The 12,384-nt window shown below is 34.2% G+C and overlaps 1 protein-coding gene across 1 annotated transcript in view; it reads left to right on the top strand.

Annotated features, from left to right (window-relative positions):
* Positions 1-36: 36 nt before the first annotated feature.
* LOC127878090 (importin-11-like) overlaps positions 37-12,384 on the top strand; it is a 34,418-nt gene continuing 22,070 nt past the window's right edge. The window contains 9 exon segments of the mRNA XM_052424508.1: positions 37-200; positions 370-507; positions 1,414-1,514; positions 1,842-1,908; positions 1,910-2,119; positions 3,241-3,370; positions 4,481-4,588; positions 5,251-5,321; positions 11,426-11,519. Of these exon segments, the coding sequence (XP_052280468.1) occupies positions 370-507; positions 1,414-1,514; positions 1,842-1,908; positions 1,910-2,119; positions 3,241-3,370; positions 4,481-4,588; positions 5,251-5,321; positions 11,426-11,519 (919 nt within the window). The 5' untranslated portion in view covers positions 37-200.

Genomic DNA, 12,384 nt, shown 5'->3' with positions numbered 1-12,384 from the left:
ATTTTCTTTGGGTTAATTGTGAATTTTAATTGTACTTACTTAAAAACGTTCAACAAAATCTGTCAGAATAATAATAAGTGTTTTGGCAAATAACTCGTAAAGAATTATACAATTGTTCTTTACAAATACGCCATTGAATAAATTTCTTATATATTTCTGAAGTAGACGGTCGTATTCGGTATATACATATCGCATTAAAGGTGCGAAATATTCCGTCACTATTTCGTTCGTACCTTTTACATTTCTACACATCCTTACATTTCTTCGAAATTAACAATACAACCTTTTACCTACGTATAAGCTTACCAGTGATCAGTTTAATATTAACTTTAGTGTTGAATATCTAATTATTTATATTTCTCATTAAAGATGGATCCTGATGAGTTAGGACCCCTTGTGGTAGAGACACTGACCAATGCGTGCAGTCAGGAGATGACAATTCTCACACCTGCAGAACAGCAGCTGCAGCAATGGCAGACCCAGCCAGGATTTTACACAATACTTTCTGTAAGACCACCATTTTATATAAGAGAGCTGAAGGCAGAGAGATTCATTATTTGAGAAATGGCAACAACTCCAGTATGTGTTGTGAAACCTGTAAATACAAGAAGTTTTGTGTTTTCATTTTGCAGATAATTAAATAAAATCAAACATGTGACATTTAGCTGTTAAGCTGAGGAAAATTCTGTTCGTTTAAAATGAATTAGGAATTTACAGGGACTTACTATTTAAAGTTGTAATTTTAGGAAAAGCAGTCATGTCAAACTAGGGCATTTTTTTAAACCCACAAATTGGCTTGAATTGTTATTTTTTTACCAACACATATTGACATGTCATAATTTCACATATCATTTGCATTTATATAACATTTGTTTTTAAATTCATGTATCAGTGAACACCAAGGGGTAATTAATTCAATACTTTCCACTGTATCTCTTCGTTCTTTTATAAAAATCTTTTGCAATCGAAACTACTCTGTATGGTCTGTGTATCTTTGCTATGCTGCTTTGATGAATACCGGAATGGGTGTTGATCTTGATGTTAAACATATTGTTTATTTACTTAACGAACCATTACACTCCTTGGAACAATCATTTTGATGTGTAAATGGAACTTCTAGGAGATATTTTGCAGTTTCTAGGAGAAGAAATTCTATATATTTTGAACAACACATTTTATCCTTATTTAAGAACCCCGGTCATTTTGGAGCAACATCTGACATGCTAACCACTTCTCCATTCAGGCTTTAAGATTGCAGTAATTTTTGTATGCCATGTTATTGATACGTGTTTTCTAATTGGAAAATTATTTATTTAAACAAGATACTTTTTCTGGTATTAATGTGTTTGGTAAATGTTTTCACTGTCTGAAGTTGTATACAATCTTTGAAATTGCTTGTACTGGGTATTTTAGACAATATTCTGCAACCATGAGATTGACATGAATGTTCGCTGGTTATCTGTGATGTACATCAAGAATGGTGTGGACAGATACTGGAGAAGAACTGCTCCAAAGTAAATATTCTCGTAATAAGAAGCAGACAAACATTTAATATAATAAACAAAGTAAATAAATAAATGTTTGTTTTGAAAATCTTACCACCCATAAAACAACAATGTAAACAGGCAATAAAATTGATGCATTTATAGAATTTTATTGAACTTGTATGATCTTTTTTGCATGTGATAACTTGTGATTTCTCTAGAGTAACTTAGTATTTTCATTGTTTTATATTTGTACCTTTTATTTCAATCATATAATTGTGTTATAGTAAACCAACCATCCTATCTTGCCTTGATGAAAATTGCTAAAATGAATGCCCTACTTGACTTTTCTACCAGTGCAATGAGAGAGGAAGAAAAAGAGATAATCAAGCAGCGATTGCTGGCCAATTTCAATGAGCCATCACAATCAAATCTGCACACAAATGGCTGTCCTTGTTTCAAAGATAGCTCGTGTAGATTGCCCGCGAAACTGGCCAAACCTTCTTCCAGTATTACTGACCACTGTTCGCTGTACCAATCTACTGCTACAGGAGAGAGCCCTGCTTGTCCTCCACCATGTAGTGAAGACACTTGCTTCAAAACGCCTTGCACCTGACCGAAAACTATTTGAGGATGTAAGTTAATAAAGAAAACATTAATTATTTCAGATCAAATGTGACAGTTTGAGCTTCTATCAACTATGTTGATGTAAAGGCATTTAGGGGAGTTTTATAACAAGAATTTTAGTTTAGGAAATTACTATTTGCTAATTACATTTACTGCATGCATGTCAACCAATGCAAAAGACAAAAAAATCTAACAAATCATGAGATTCTGTAACTTTTGAAATTACTAGACCTCTTTAGATTTTACCAGACCTCGTTCTTCTTTAATGCCAACCCAAAAATACCTTTTATTCAGTTAAATTCTATCATATTGACATTCACAATTGTAAAACTATTTAAAATACAGTATAATGACATTTATAAACATGTACCTGTTCTTTTATGGTGAAAAATTAAAATAAAAGTGAAGTAAGCTTTGTATTCTTTTATATATAAAGTAAATTTTAACAGCAATTTTAGTTCTATACATGTGTAGTAGTCTGTGAAACTGTACAGCTACTTGAAATGTCTACTTTTGCATCATATGTTGACAATGTCAAGGAAAAGGAGAATTTTGTTTTGTTCCCCGCTTTTGCTTCATAATCATTATATGGATTGAAACCAGTAAACTTCATTTCATCTTATGAAAAATTGTTGTGTTTTGCTTATTGTTATGTACATCAATGCAGGATTTTACTGGTTCTGAGAATAGAGCTTAGAGTTTGTTATGTCACCAGCACAGAAAGCAATTTGGCTCGGCTGGTTGGTAATGAACCATTCTTTTTTCTCCTAAAACCATGTATTGAAGAAAAATAAATCTATACCATTCTGGTCTCTCGTATTTGAATTTTCGTTTTCAGTTGCAAATTTTACATATCTATTTTTTGTCTGACATTAGGAGTGCCAGTTTTGTAAATGATACCAGAGTAACCGGACCTCAGGAAATTTATTGGAAATAAACCAGGTCTGACATCTTTCGCATGGGTTGATGTTTGTTCACTTAAATAGATGACTTAGATTTTATGTACAAAGTCCCTAGTTTGTAGATATAATACCGAACAATCCTATCAATAGAATTAAAAATCAGCAAAAAATTTCTTCATTTATTGTATATGTTCATGCAACTGCACAATGTTTAACTCTGGTTTCAGCTGACGTCTGAGATATTCAGTTACCTGTACAGCTTGTGGAGTGATCAGTTGACAGAGCTGCTGCAGATGGCCTCCTTGCAAAAAGAGGAGATGGTTGCCCATATTGACCGCGTCCTTCTGTCACTCAGAAGTATGTCCATATATACACTACTGTTATATTAATATTTAAGACTGGTAGTCTATACACAGCTTTGGATAATCAGCAGACTGCCAAATTGATATTTTGAAGAAGACATATTTTGTTGCCTGAAAATGTATTGTAGAATGCATCATTGAATGCTCATTAAATATCACAATCACTGCCTTACATCCTTAGCAAGCCACACAATTTTAATTTATATTGCTGATTATTGACTCGGTTTCACGGTCTTGAACACAAGAGCAATTTTTTTATGAGGCAAAGTTTAAAAATTGCCTTGTCTCAGCGGAGGGACTTCATTTTCGTACATTTTGAACAAACCTTCTAGACTATAGTAGCTTATTATCCCCCATAGGCGGAGGGATATTGATTTGGCGTTGTCCGTCCGTCCGGAGCCATATCTTTGAAGTGCTTTGGCGGATTTCATTGAAACTTGGTTTGAGTATATATATGGATAAAAGGATGATGCACGCCAAATGGCATTGTACACCATCTGTTAATAACGGAGTTATGGCCCTTTGTATCTTGAACAAATGCTTTTTTTGTTTGTCCGTAGCCATATCTTGGAAGTGCCATGGCTGATTTCATTGAAACTTGGTGTGAGTATATATATATGGATAAGAGGATGATGCATGCCAAATGGCATTGTTCACCATATGTTAATAACGGAGATATGGCCCTTTGTATCTTGAAAAAATGCTTTTTTGAGTGTCAAATATAACACTTTTGTGTCCAGAAGCATATTGGCAGTGGATATCAATTCAACGAATTTGCTTGTTTTCTCAGCAATAAGCATAACAAGGTCACTGTGGTGGATATGCCATTTGCAAATTTTCTGTACTTCACAGGATCCTCTCCAGAGTTGACACTTACTGGTTCTACCTAGGAAGTGCACTCCAGATAAAAACTATGAAGCCTTTGATGGAATCCAGCTTAAATAAATAGGCACAACTTAAGCATAAATGAACCATACCCTGCAATAAAATCAGAGTTACTCCCCCTTTGTAATAAATACATATATTATTAATTATCTTTTTAATTAATCCCTAAGGGTTGCTTGGTGTATGTTTAGTCGCTTATATCATGCTTTGTTGTTTGCAGTATTGCGCCGCTTGGTCACATTTGGATTTCGAGACCCATCCTCCAGCCAGGAGGCTATGAGTTTCCTCAATCAAGTCTTCATCAAGTTGGACACCATGTTGGAATGTAGTATGTTACTTCTTTCCTCATAAATCACGACTTTTCTATGAATTTGGTAATGGGTACAACAGTCTTACATTATACCTGATGCCATAAAGTACAATATCAAATAAAATATGTGATTCTTTATGTTGTATTAAGTGGAAAAAAAGACTCGTAACGTAATTTTTCATGGTTTTATATTGTAAGAATTTATTCATTAAAATCCTAACATTTTTTATGCCCCTGGTAGGGTGGCATATAGCAGTTGAACTGTCCGTCAGTCCATCAGTCAATCCGTCCGTCCGTCAGAAAACTTTAACATTGGCCATAACTTTAACAATATTGAAGATAGCAACTTGATATTTGGCATGCATGGGTATCTCATGGAGCTGCACATTTTGAGTGGTGAAGGTCAAGGTCATCCTTCATGGTCAAAAGTAAATAAGACAATCCAAGGGAAGTAATAAGCTTTAAAAGGGAGATAATTTCAAAACCTGCCAAATGATATATTGAAATTTTATTTCAAAGCGGCGCAATAGGGGGCATTGTGTTTCTGACAAACACATCTCTTGTTTTAGATAGTAGAAATTCTGATCATCCATAAAGTATGCTAGCGTCTTCCACTTGATGTACTTGTATACTACAATCCAAAACAAGAATTTAAAGATGCTGTTTTCTGACTGTTGTAGGACAAAGTTTATGGGGAAATCACAAAATGTTGGACAAGTGTGAAAAAATGATCAACATTCTCACAAAAATTGTAAGTTACTTTGCTGAGTGTCCATTTCAATTTTCTCACATCCTATTAATACGAATATAATAGGAAAAAAATGCAATACAAATGAAATGCAGTACAGTCCACATCGTTATCCCGAAGTGAGCAGGAACAATAAAAAATATTGAGATAACGAGAGTTCGAGATATTCGATCAAGAGTTTTCAAAGAAAAAATGAAATGAAAATGTACCTTGTTTTTAACATCTAAATACCTGCTAAGTGGTCTAACTAAAGCTTTTACCGGGTGGCATAATACTCTCTACTACCCTATATATTACCTGATATATACGCATTTTTACGAGGCAAGATTCAATTTGCTATTTAAATGCTTAAAATGACGTTTTTAGTGTTACAGAATTGCATGAACACATGCGGTTATCATTTTTCTAAACTGTCTAGTAAACATCCGGTAATGTTGCTATTTAAAGTTATTATGCAATTGACGTCCAATCAAGACCAGGGTTTTCCATCTGAACATGCGTAAAGCACGTTCCAGAATACTGAACTGTAAATGTACATTTTGAAGTTTGAAATGCAAAGTTCCATCGATTAGATTTTCAAGTTAGCCATGATAATGACTGTTGGAGTTCAAGTTAGCCATGATAATGACTGTTGGAGTTCAAGTTAGCCATGATAATGACTGTTGGAATTCAAGAGTTAGCCATGATAATGACTGTTGTAGTTCAAGTTAGCCATGATAATGACTGTTGGAGTTCAAGAGTTAGCCATGATAATGACTGTTGGAGTTCAAGTTAGCCATGATAATGACTGTTGGAGTTCAAGAGTTAGCCATGATAATGACTGTTGGAGTTCAAGAGTTAGCCATGATAATGACTGTTGGAGTTCAAGAGTTAGCCATGATAATGACTGTTGGAGTTCAAGAGTTAGCCATGATAATGACTGTTGGAGTTCAAGAGTTAGCCATGATAATGACTGTTGGAGTTCAAGGATTCTGCAAACATTCTGCAAATTTGCGACGGTTTATATACGCAAAAATATAACTCAATGCATTTTGGAATGTTGTTTGTAAAAACAATTAGTCTTTCGGCCTTTCGGCAGGCTGTGTATTAATTGCAGTTAAAGTGACAGTTAAAGTGACAGGCCTTACTCAAGTGTTAATGGCTAATGACATTACACACGTGTGGTCATTGATGCCATTAACCGATCAATTATCTATGGCACAGTATCGGGAGCAGCCGGGCGAAGCTGGACGGTGAAGTATCAAAGAAAAAAAATTCTCACCTTTGCCGACACTGGGACAGTTATTTCAACTTCGAGATAAACCACAGTAAATGCGTGTAAAATCGGGACTCGGGAAAAAATTTTATATCAAGATATCGAATTAATAGACACAACGAAAATCGAGATATGCGATATTTATTAATATAGATAAAGAAGGAAAAAAGGTGGGACATTGAGCTTACTTCTACATACCAAGAAAATCGAGATATCCGATGTCAAAATAACAAGAGTAGACTGTATGTGCTGGTCATACATTCCATTGAGTGTTTTAAGATAAGATTCTCATGGAAACTCTTTTAATGCCCCTGGCATCTAATGTGTGACTGGTCTTACATGTTTCCCTCTTCTGCGGTCAGTATAAGGTTAAACAAAATGTCAGGTTTGGGCTAACATCAATCATGATTCCTAAAATGATTTAATGCTGAGATGGATGATGTCTTTGAAAACTTTCAGCACAACTAGAGCTGTAACGATTCACCCAAAAAAACTATTGACTGCTTATTTTACAAACTATTTCATGTTTGGTTTGTCCAGGGCATGAATAAATATGTTTGGTATTTGTTATTAACTTATTATGTTGTACATTTAAAGTGTTTAATTTTTTAAATATAATTTAAAACGCAACATTGTTTTATAAGTAACACATTTATTGAACAAAACTTCCTGTTGAGTTATTCTTAAATAACATAAAATGCACAATGTATCACATGTCAGGCTGTCAAGCGGTCATACTTTTCCTACTTTTCCTACTATTTCCTACTTTTTCATCAGGATCCTACTTTTTCCTATTTTTTTACCAAATCTTCCTACTATTCCTACTTTTTCATTTTCAATGGAGAATTATTTTTTTTTAAGAGTTTATTTAGTAAACTTGCAGGATGAATGAATCTATGGCATGACTGTATCCCTGTTAATGTGCATTCATCTAGATGAGAGCTGACAACCCATGCTGACTGTCTGCTAGCACCTCTTCAGGAGCATAAATATTTATTTCTTATGTAACTTTTAAAATTATTGACAAGTTTTTTTTTGAAGTAACAATAGTGCCTTGTTTACTTCCTTAGCATTTGTACACTGCAGACTTCACTACCTTACACAGTTCCCAGTGATGCAAGAGCTGAGGGAACCCATTGTTTATTCCAGGTTTATTTTGTTTCCATTGACAACAATTTGACCAAACCTTATGCATGTTAACATGATATTGCTGTTTGGAATGTAGAGATATAGAGATACATGTATTGTATGAGTGGTTATGTAATATGGAATTTATTACACAAGTTATTGGAAAAAAGATAAAACTGATGCTTTGCCGAGTTTTCATCATTTACAAATATAATGTAATAAATTCTGTATTACATGACAACGGATATGATGTTCTATTGATATCATAGGTACATCATGTTTAGTAATTAAAGATAAATGCACAGAGCCTAAATGCCCTGATACATTTGTATGCTCCCGGTAGGGTGGCATATTGCAGTTGTACTGTCAGTCCGTTTGTCTGTCTGTCTGTGTGTGTGTGTCCGTCCGAAAACTTTAATATGGGCCATAACTTTTGCAATATTGAAGATAGCAACTTGATATTTGGCATGCATGTGTATCTCATGAAGCTGCACATTTTGAGTGGTGAAAGCTGAAGATCATCCTTCAAGGTCAAAAGTTAAAAAATACAATCCAAGGGAAGTAATAAGCTTTAAAAGGGAGATAATTTCTAAACCTGCCAAATGATATATTGAAATTTTATTTCAAAGCTGCGCAATAGTGGGCATTGTGTTTCGGACAAACACAATTCTTGTCTAATGATGCCATAGCTAGTGAGGTAACTTCAAGGTGTTAAAGCGAAGTATTAAAATTATTAAACGGCATTATCACACTCCCGCAAAGTCATCAATAATGTAAAAGCCATTATTTGAAACTGGAATAAACAATGTAGTGCAACTGTTTCATTGCCCAATCAATGCTGTCATAAAAGATGTCAGGTGATAATGTCCTATCTCCAGTTGCATAATCTGCTCTGCAATGACCAGTCATTTTGAATGTTACTTAAGTCATTATAACTGCACCCTATTGTCAATTTAAAGGTTTCACAATGTAGCTGTAGCAGAGCATTTACACTGCTTTATATACTAGTATTAATCTTGTACAACAAGTTGGTGTATCACTAAATTAATTTGGTCTTCTGCTTAAGGATATAACATGCACAATATAATTACCATTTTTATATCGATACACAGAAGACCTCTAACCACTTATTTGATGATACACCAAAATGAACAGCATCTAATTACATGTATACTTCTTTATCAGGGTAGCTTTGCTTGAAACTTAATTATCATAGATACACTATAAGTGCTAAAATTTCTAGTGGGAAAACAAAGTTTAACCCTTCATGGATGGAGAAGTTGGACAACAGTGGAAAAACACTGGGGTCATGGTGCAAGAGAGATACCGGCAATGAGTTTGCAAGATATTGTACTGTCTGAATGAAGTCCATCTTGTAGTAATTCTGGTGCTTATCAACTTATAAGTCATGCAGATGGATAAAAACACAAGGAAAACATGAAATACATGCATGATAATTCACAAAAGCGTTTGTTTGGAAGTGCCCAAAAGCCAAGCAGCTCTCAGGGTTGTGGGGATAAATCTATTTGTATGCAAGTACATCCATCACACAAGGAACAGGTACAAAAGGCTGAAATCTTCTGGGCCCTTAAGGTAGCTTCAAGTGGGTATCCATACAGAACATGTGATGGCACTCCTGCTCTGTTTCAAGCTATGTTTCCTGGACCTGTGTCTAAAAAATAAGTATTATGTATTCCTACTTTTGAGGGAAAAGTTCCTACTTTTTTCCTACTTTTCTTGCAAAAGTAGTTCCTATTTTTTCCTACTTTTTGAAAAAAGGTCACTTGACAGCCTGACATGTGTTTAACAGAAAAAAACAACATGTAAGTATATAAACAACTTCCAGCTGACTTCTTAATATAATGCACACAATTTAGTAAACAAACCATATGTATTGAGGAAAAAAAATGAGATCAAAACATCACATGGGTATAATTTAGTAACAGTAACTTTCTGTTATCAAAATGTACGTGATACAAATCACATCTAAAATATCAACTGAGTGTTTTCTCTTTAAATGTTGCCTCAAATTTGTAGTGTTTCCAGATTTAGGGTGACTTACGTCAACAAAACACGCTTTGCAAGTTGCCTTTGCATCAGAACCTTTGCAAAATCCGAAATGTTCCCATACTTTTGATTTTAATTTTGACGGTGCGTCTTTCAGCGTGGTTGAAGAAGCCATTTTACCGGCTGATGTAATGCTCAGCATGTTATTCATCATTCATTGGATGCCATATTGGCTATTGGCCAATCACAAGACGTATTACAAATGGCAAGAAAGTTTAGGCGATGGATTTGGAAAGTAAGGTTTAAAATGCAGTTCAATCGGGATTGCAGTGAATCGAATCAAAATTGGCTGTATTGGTATCGAAATCGAATCGGCGGCATCGAACCGGTTTTTCGATGCATCGAACCGAATTGTTACAGCTCTAAGCACAACCACCTCATTTAGACCTTGGCATATGCCTACTTTTAGACAATTTCAGAAAGTCAAAATTATTTTTCAACAAAATGATTTGTTTTATCATACATCAATACTGCTTGCTACAAAGCTTTGACACTTGCATGGATGATGTCTTTGAATACTTTCAACACACCCATATCAACTAACCTCATGTGATCATTGACATAAACCTGCATTTGAACTTATTCAGAATTCACAATTCTATGATAACCCAAATTTGCCTTTTGTTTAACATCAATTATAATATCTATAAGCTGTAATTAAACACTTAGCGCAAACAAATCACCTGACCTTATTTTGATCTTGACTTTGACCTTTTCGTTGTTACTTTAATTTTTCCATATATTCCAGGCACAAAAAGTTCATTGGCAGCCCGTTATTAGGACTTTGTAAAGAATTAAATGAGCCGTGCTCTGAAAATGGGGTTTAATATATGTGTATAAAGTGTCAACCCAGATTAGCCTGTGCGGACTGCTTTTATGATATTTTTTGTTTAAAGAAAGTCTCTTCTTAGCAAAATATCCAGTTTTAGGCGGAAAATGTCGTCCCTAATTAGCCTTTGCGGACTGCTTTAGGCACATGCATTAAACCCCTTTTAACAGAGCACGGCCCAAATGTTTTCCATTTATTACCAAAAAATATTCAGTAAAATCACTTATCAACAAAAATAATAAAAAAATATTTGAAATAATGATATAATTGTTACATCCCTACAATCAAAGTTTTAGAGATTTTAAATTGAAATAATTCAGTTTTGTTTGTATTTTGGTATGACTGCATGAAAGTATGTGATGCAAACCACTTCCACATGCCTAGACAACTTGCATTGAAACTTGAAACATGTCATTAGCTGAAGTATAGTTTGCAAGGCACAATTTTCACATGTAGCAATCCTTTTATTCTTGGGTTACTAGTGGCATTGAACTTTTGAGTGACTCTGTCAGTATATCAGTCAGTCTGCCAGCATAAATGAAAATTATTTTTGTAGAGCAAACTACTTTTACATTTCTGCGATCCAATTTTGACTAACACTGATCTACCAGTACATTTTTTGTTGTTGATAATGTGCCCGTGATCCTAGCCATGGCTGTGGCTGCCGTATTGTTCATAAATTGGTGCAGGGTCATAAGTTGCAAAGCTTTCGTTCAGCAAATGTAACTGTAATTCATGTATAAATATAAAATTGGTATACACGCTAAACAATTCTTTTGTACATACACTTGTGTTACTCTCCAGACTCTGTTTCTGACTGTTTTTCAGTTGTTGGATTGCCTGGAGCACCATCCTATCTGCTTCATGCAGTTCATACAACGGGCCCTGGAGTTCATAGTGAGATACAACTTCTCACAAGCAGGTAACAGTCACTACTTAGTTCATCCATACATTGACCATAATAACTCAAATGTCTTTCTCCCACCTATTTTTGGGACAACCTCATTTTTTGCTAAAATAATTATTTTTTAGTTAACTTTTTTTACATAAAGAATTTCACCCACAATCATAATTGTATATTTTGGGACATTTTATATGACACAAATATGTTATCAAACTTTCAACATGCTTATGTATATCTGGTAACATATTGAACATATTATTTAACAAAAAGGTATGATGGTCATAAATTAAGTAGACTGTACAGTAGGCATTCGTAGGTAAATTGCCATGCGCAATAGACAATGGTTACACCTGATGGCATATAGCAACCTTGTAAATCAAATAACTGTATGAAATCGATCATTGTCAATTATCATAATCTTGTGAACAACTGTATCAGAGTTGCAACGCTTGAAGATGTAATCAACAAAGATTCAAGAACTAACAATGCAATCATTTTTAGAATACTTTTTTGCAATTATTACATATTTATTATTATATGAGATGTTAATCTTTGAACTCTGTGGAAAAAAAAGCGATGTTATGGAAAACTAATTAATACATTTAAAATGATTAAAAATTATTTCGAACACAAACACAAATTATTTACTAAAATGTAAATGCGATATAATTGTTAAAATGTGTATTTGATGAGTGCGCACTTTCATAAAATTGCATAATGCAGCAGATTTATCACGTCTATGCATCTGTAATTTGGAAATAATTGTGTATCTTAATTTTTATGCCCCTGGATCGAAAGATCGGGGTTATATTGTTTTTGGCCTGTCTGTCTGTCTGTCTGTCTGTCTGTCCCAAAACTTTAACGTTGGTTAAAGTTTTGTGAT

This window comes from Dreissena polymorpha, chromosome 4 (genome assembly GCF_020536995.1).
Source record: "Dreissena polymorpha isolate Duluth1 chromosome 4, UMN_Dpol_1.0, whole genome shotgun sequence".
In the NCBI taxonomy this organism is placed as follows: domain Eukaryota; kingdom Metazoa; phylum Mollusca; class Bivalvia; order Myida; family Dreissenidae; genus Dreissena; species Dreissena polymorpha.
Note: the sequence above shows the minus strand (reverse complement) of the source record. Positions and strands in the feature narration are given on the sequence as shown.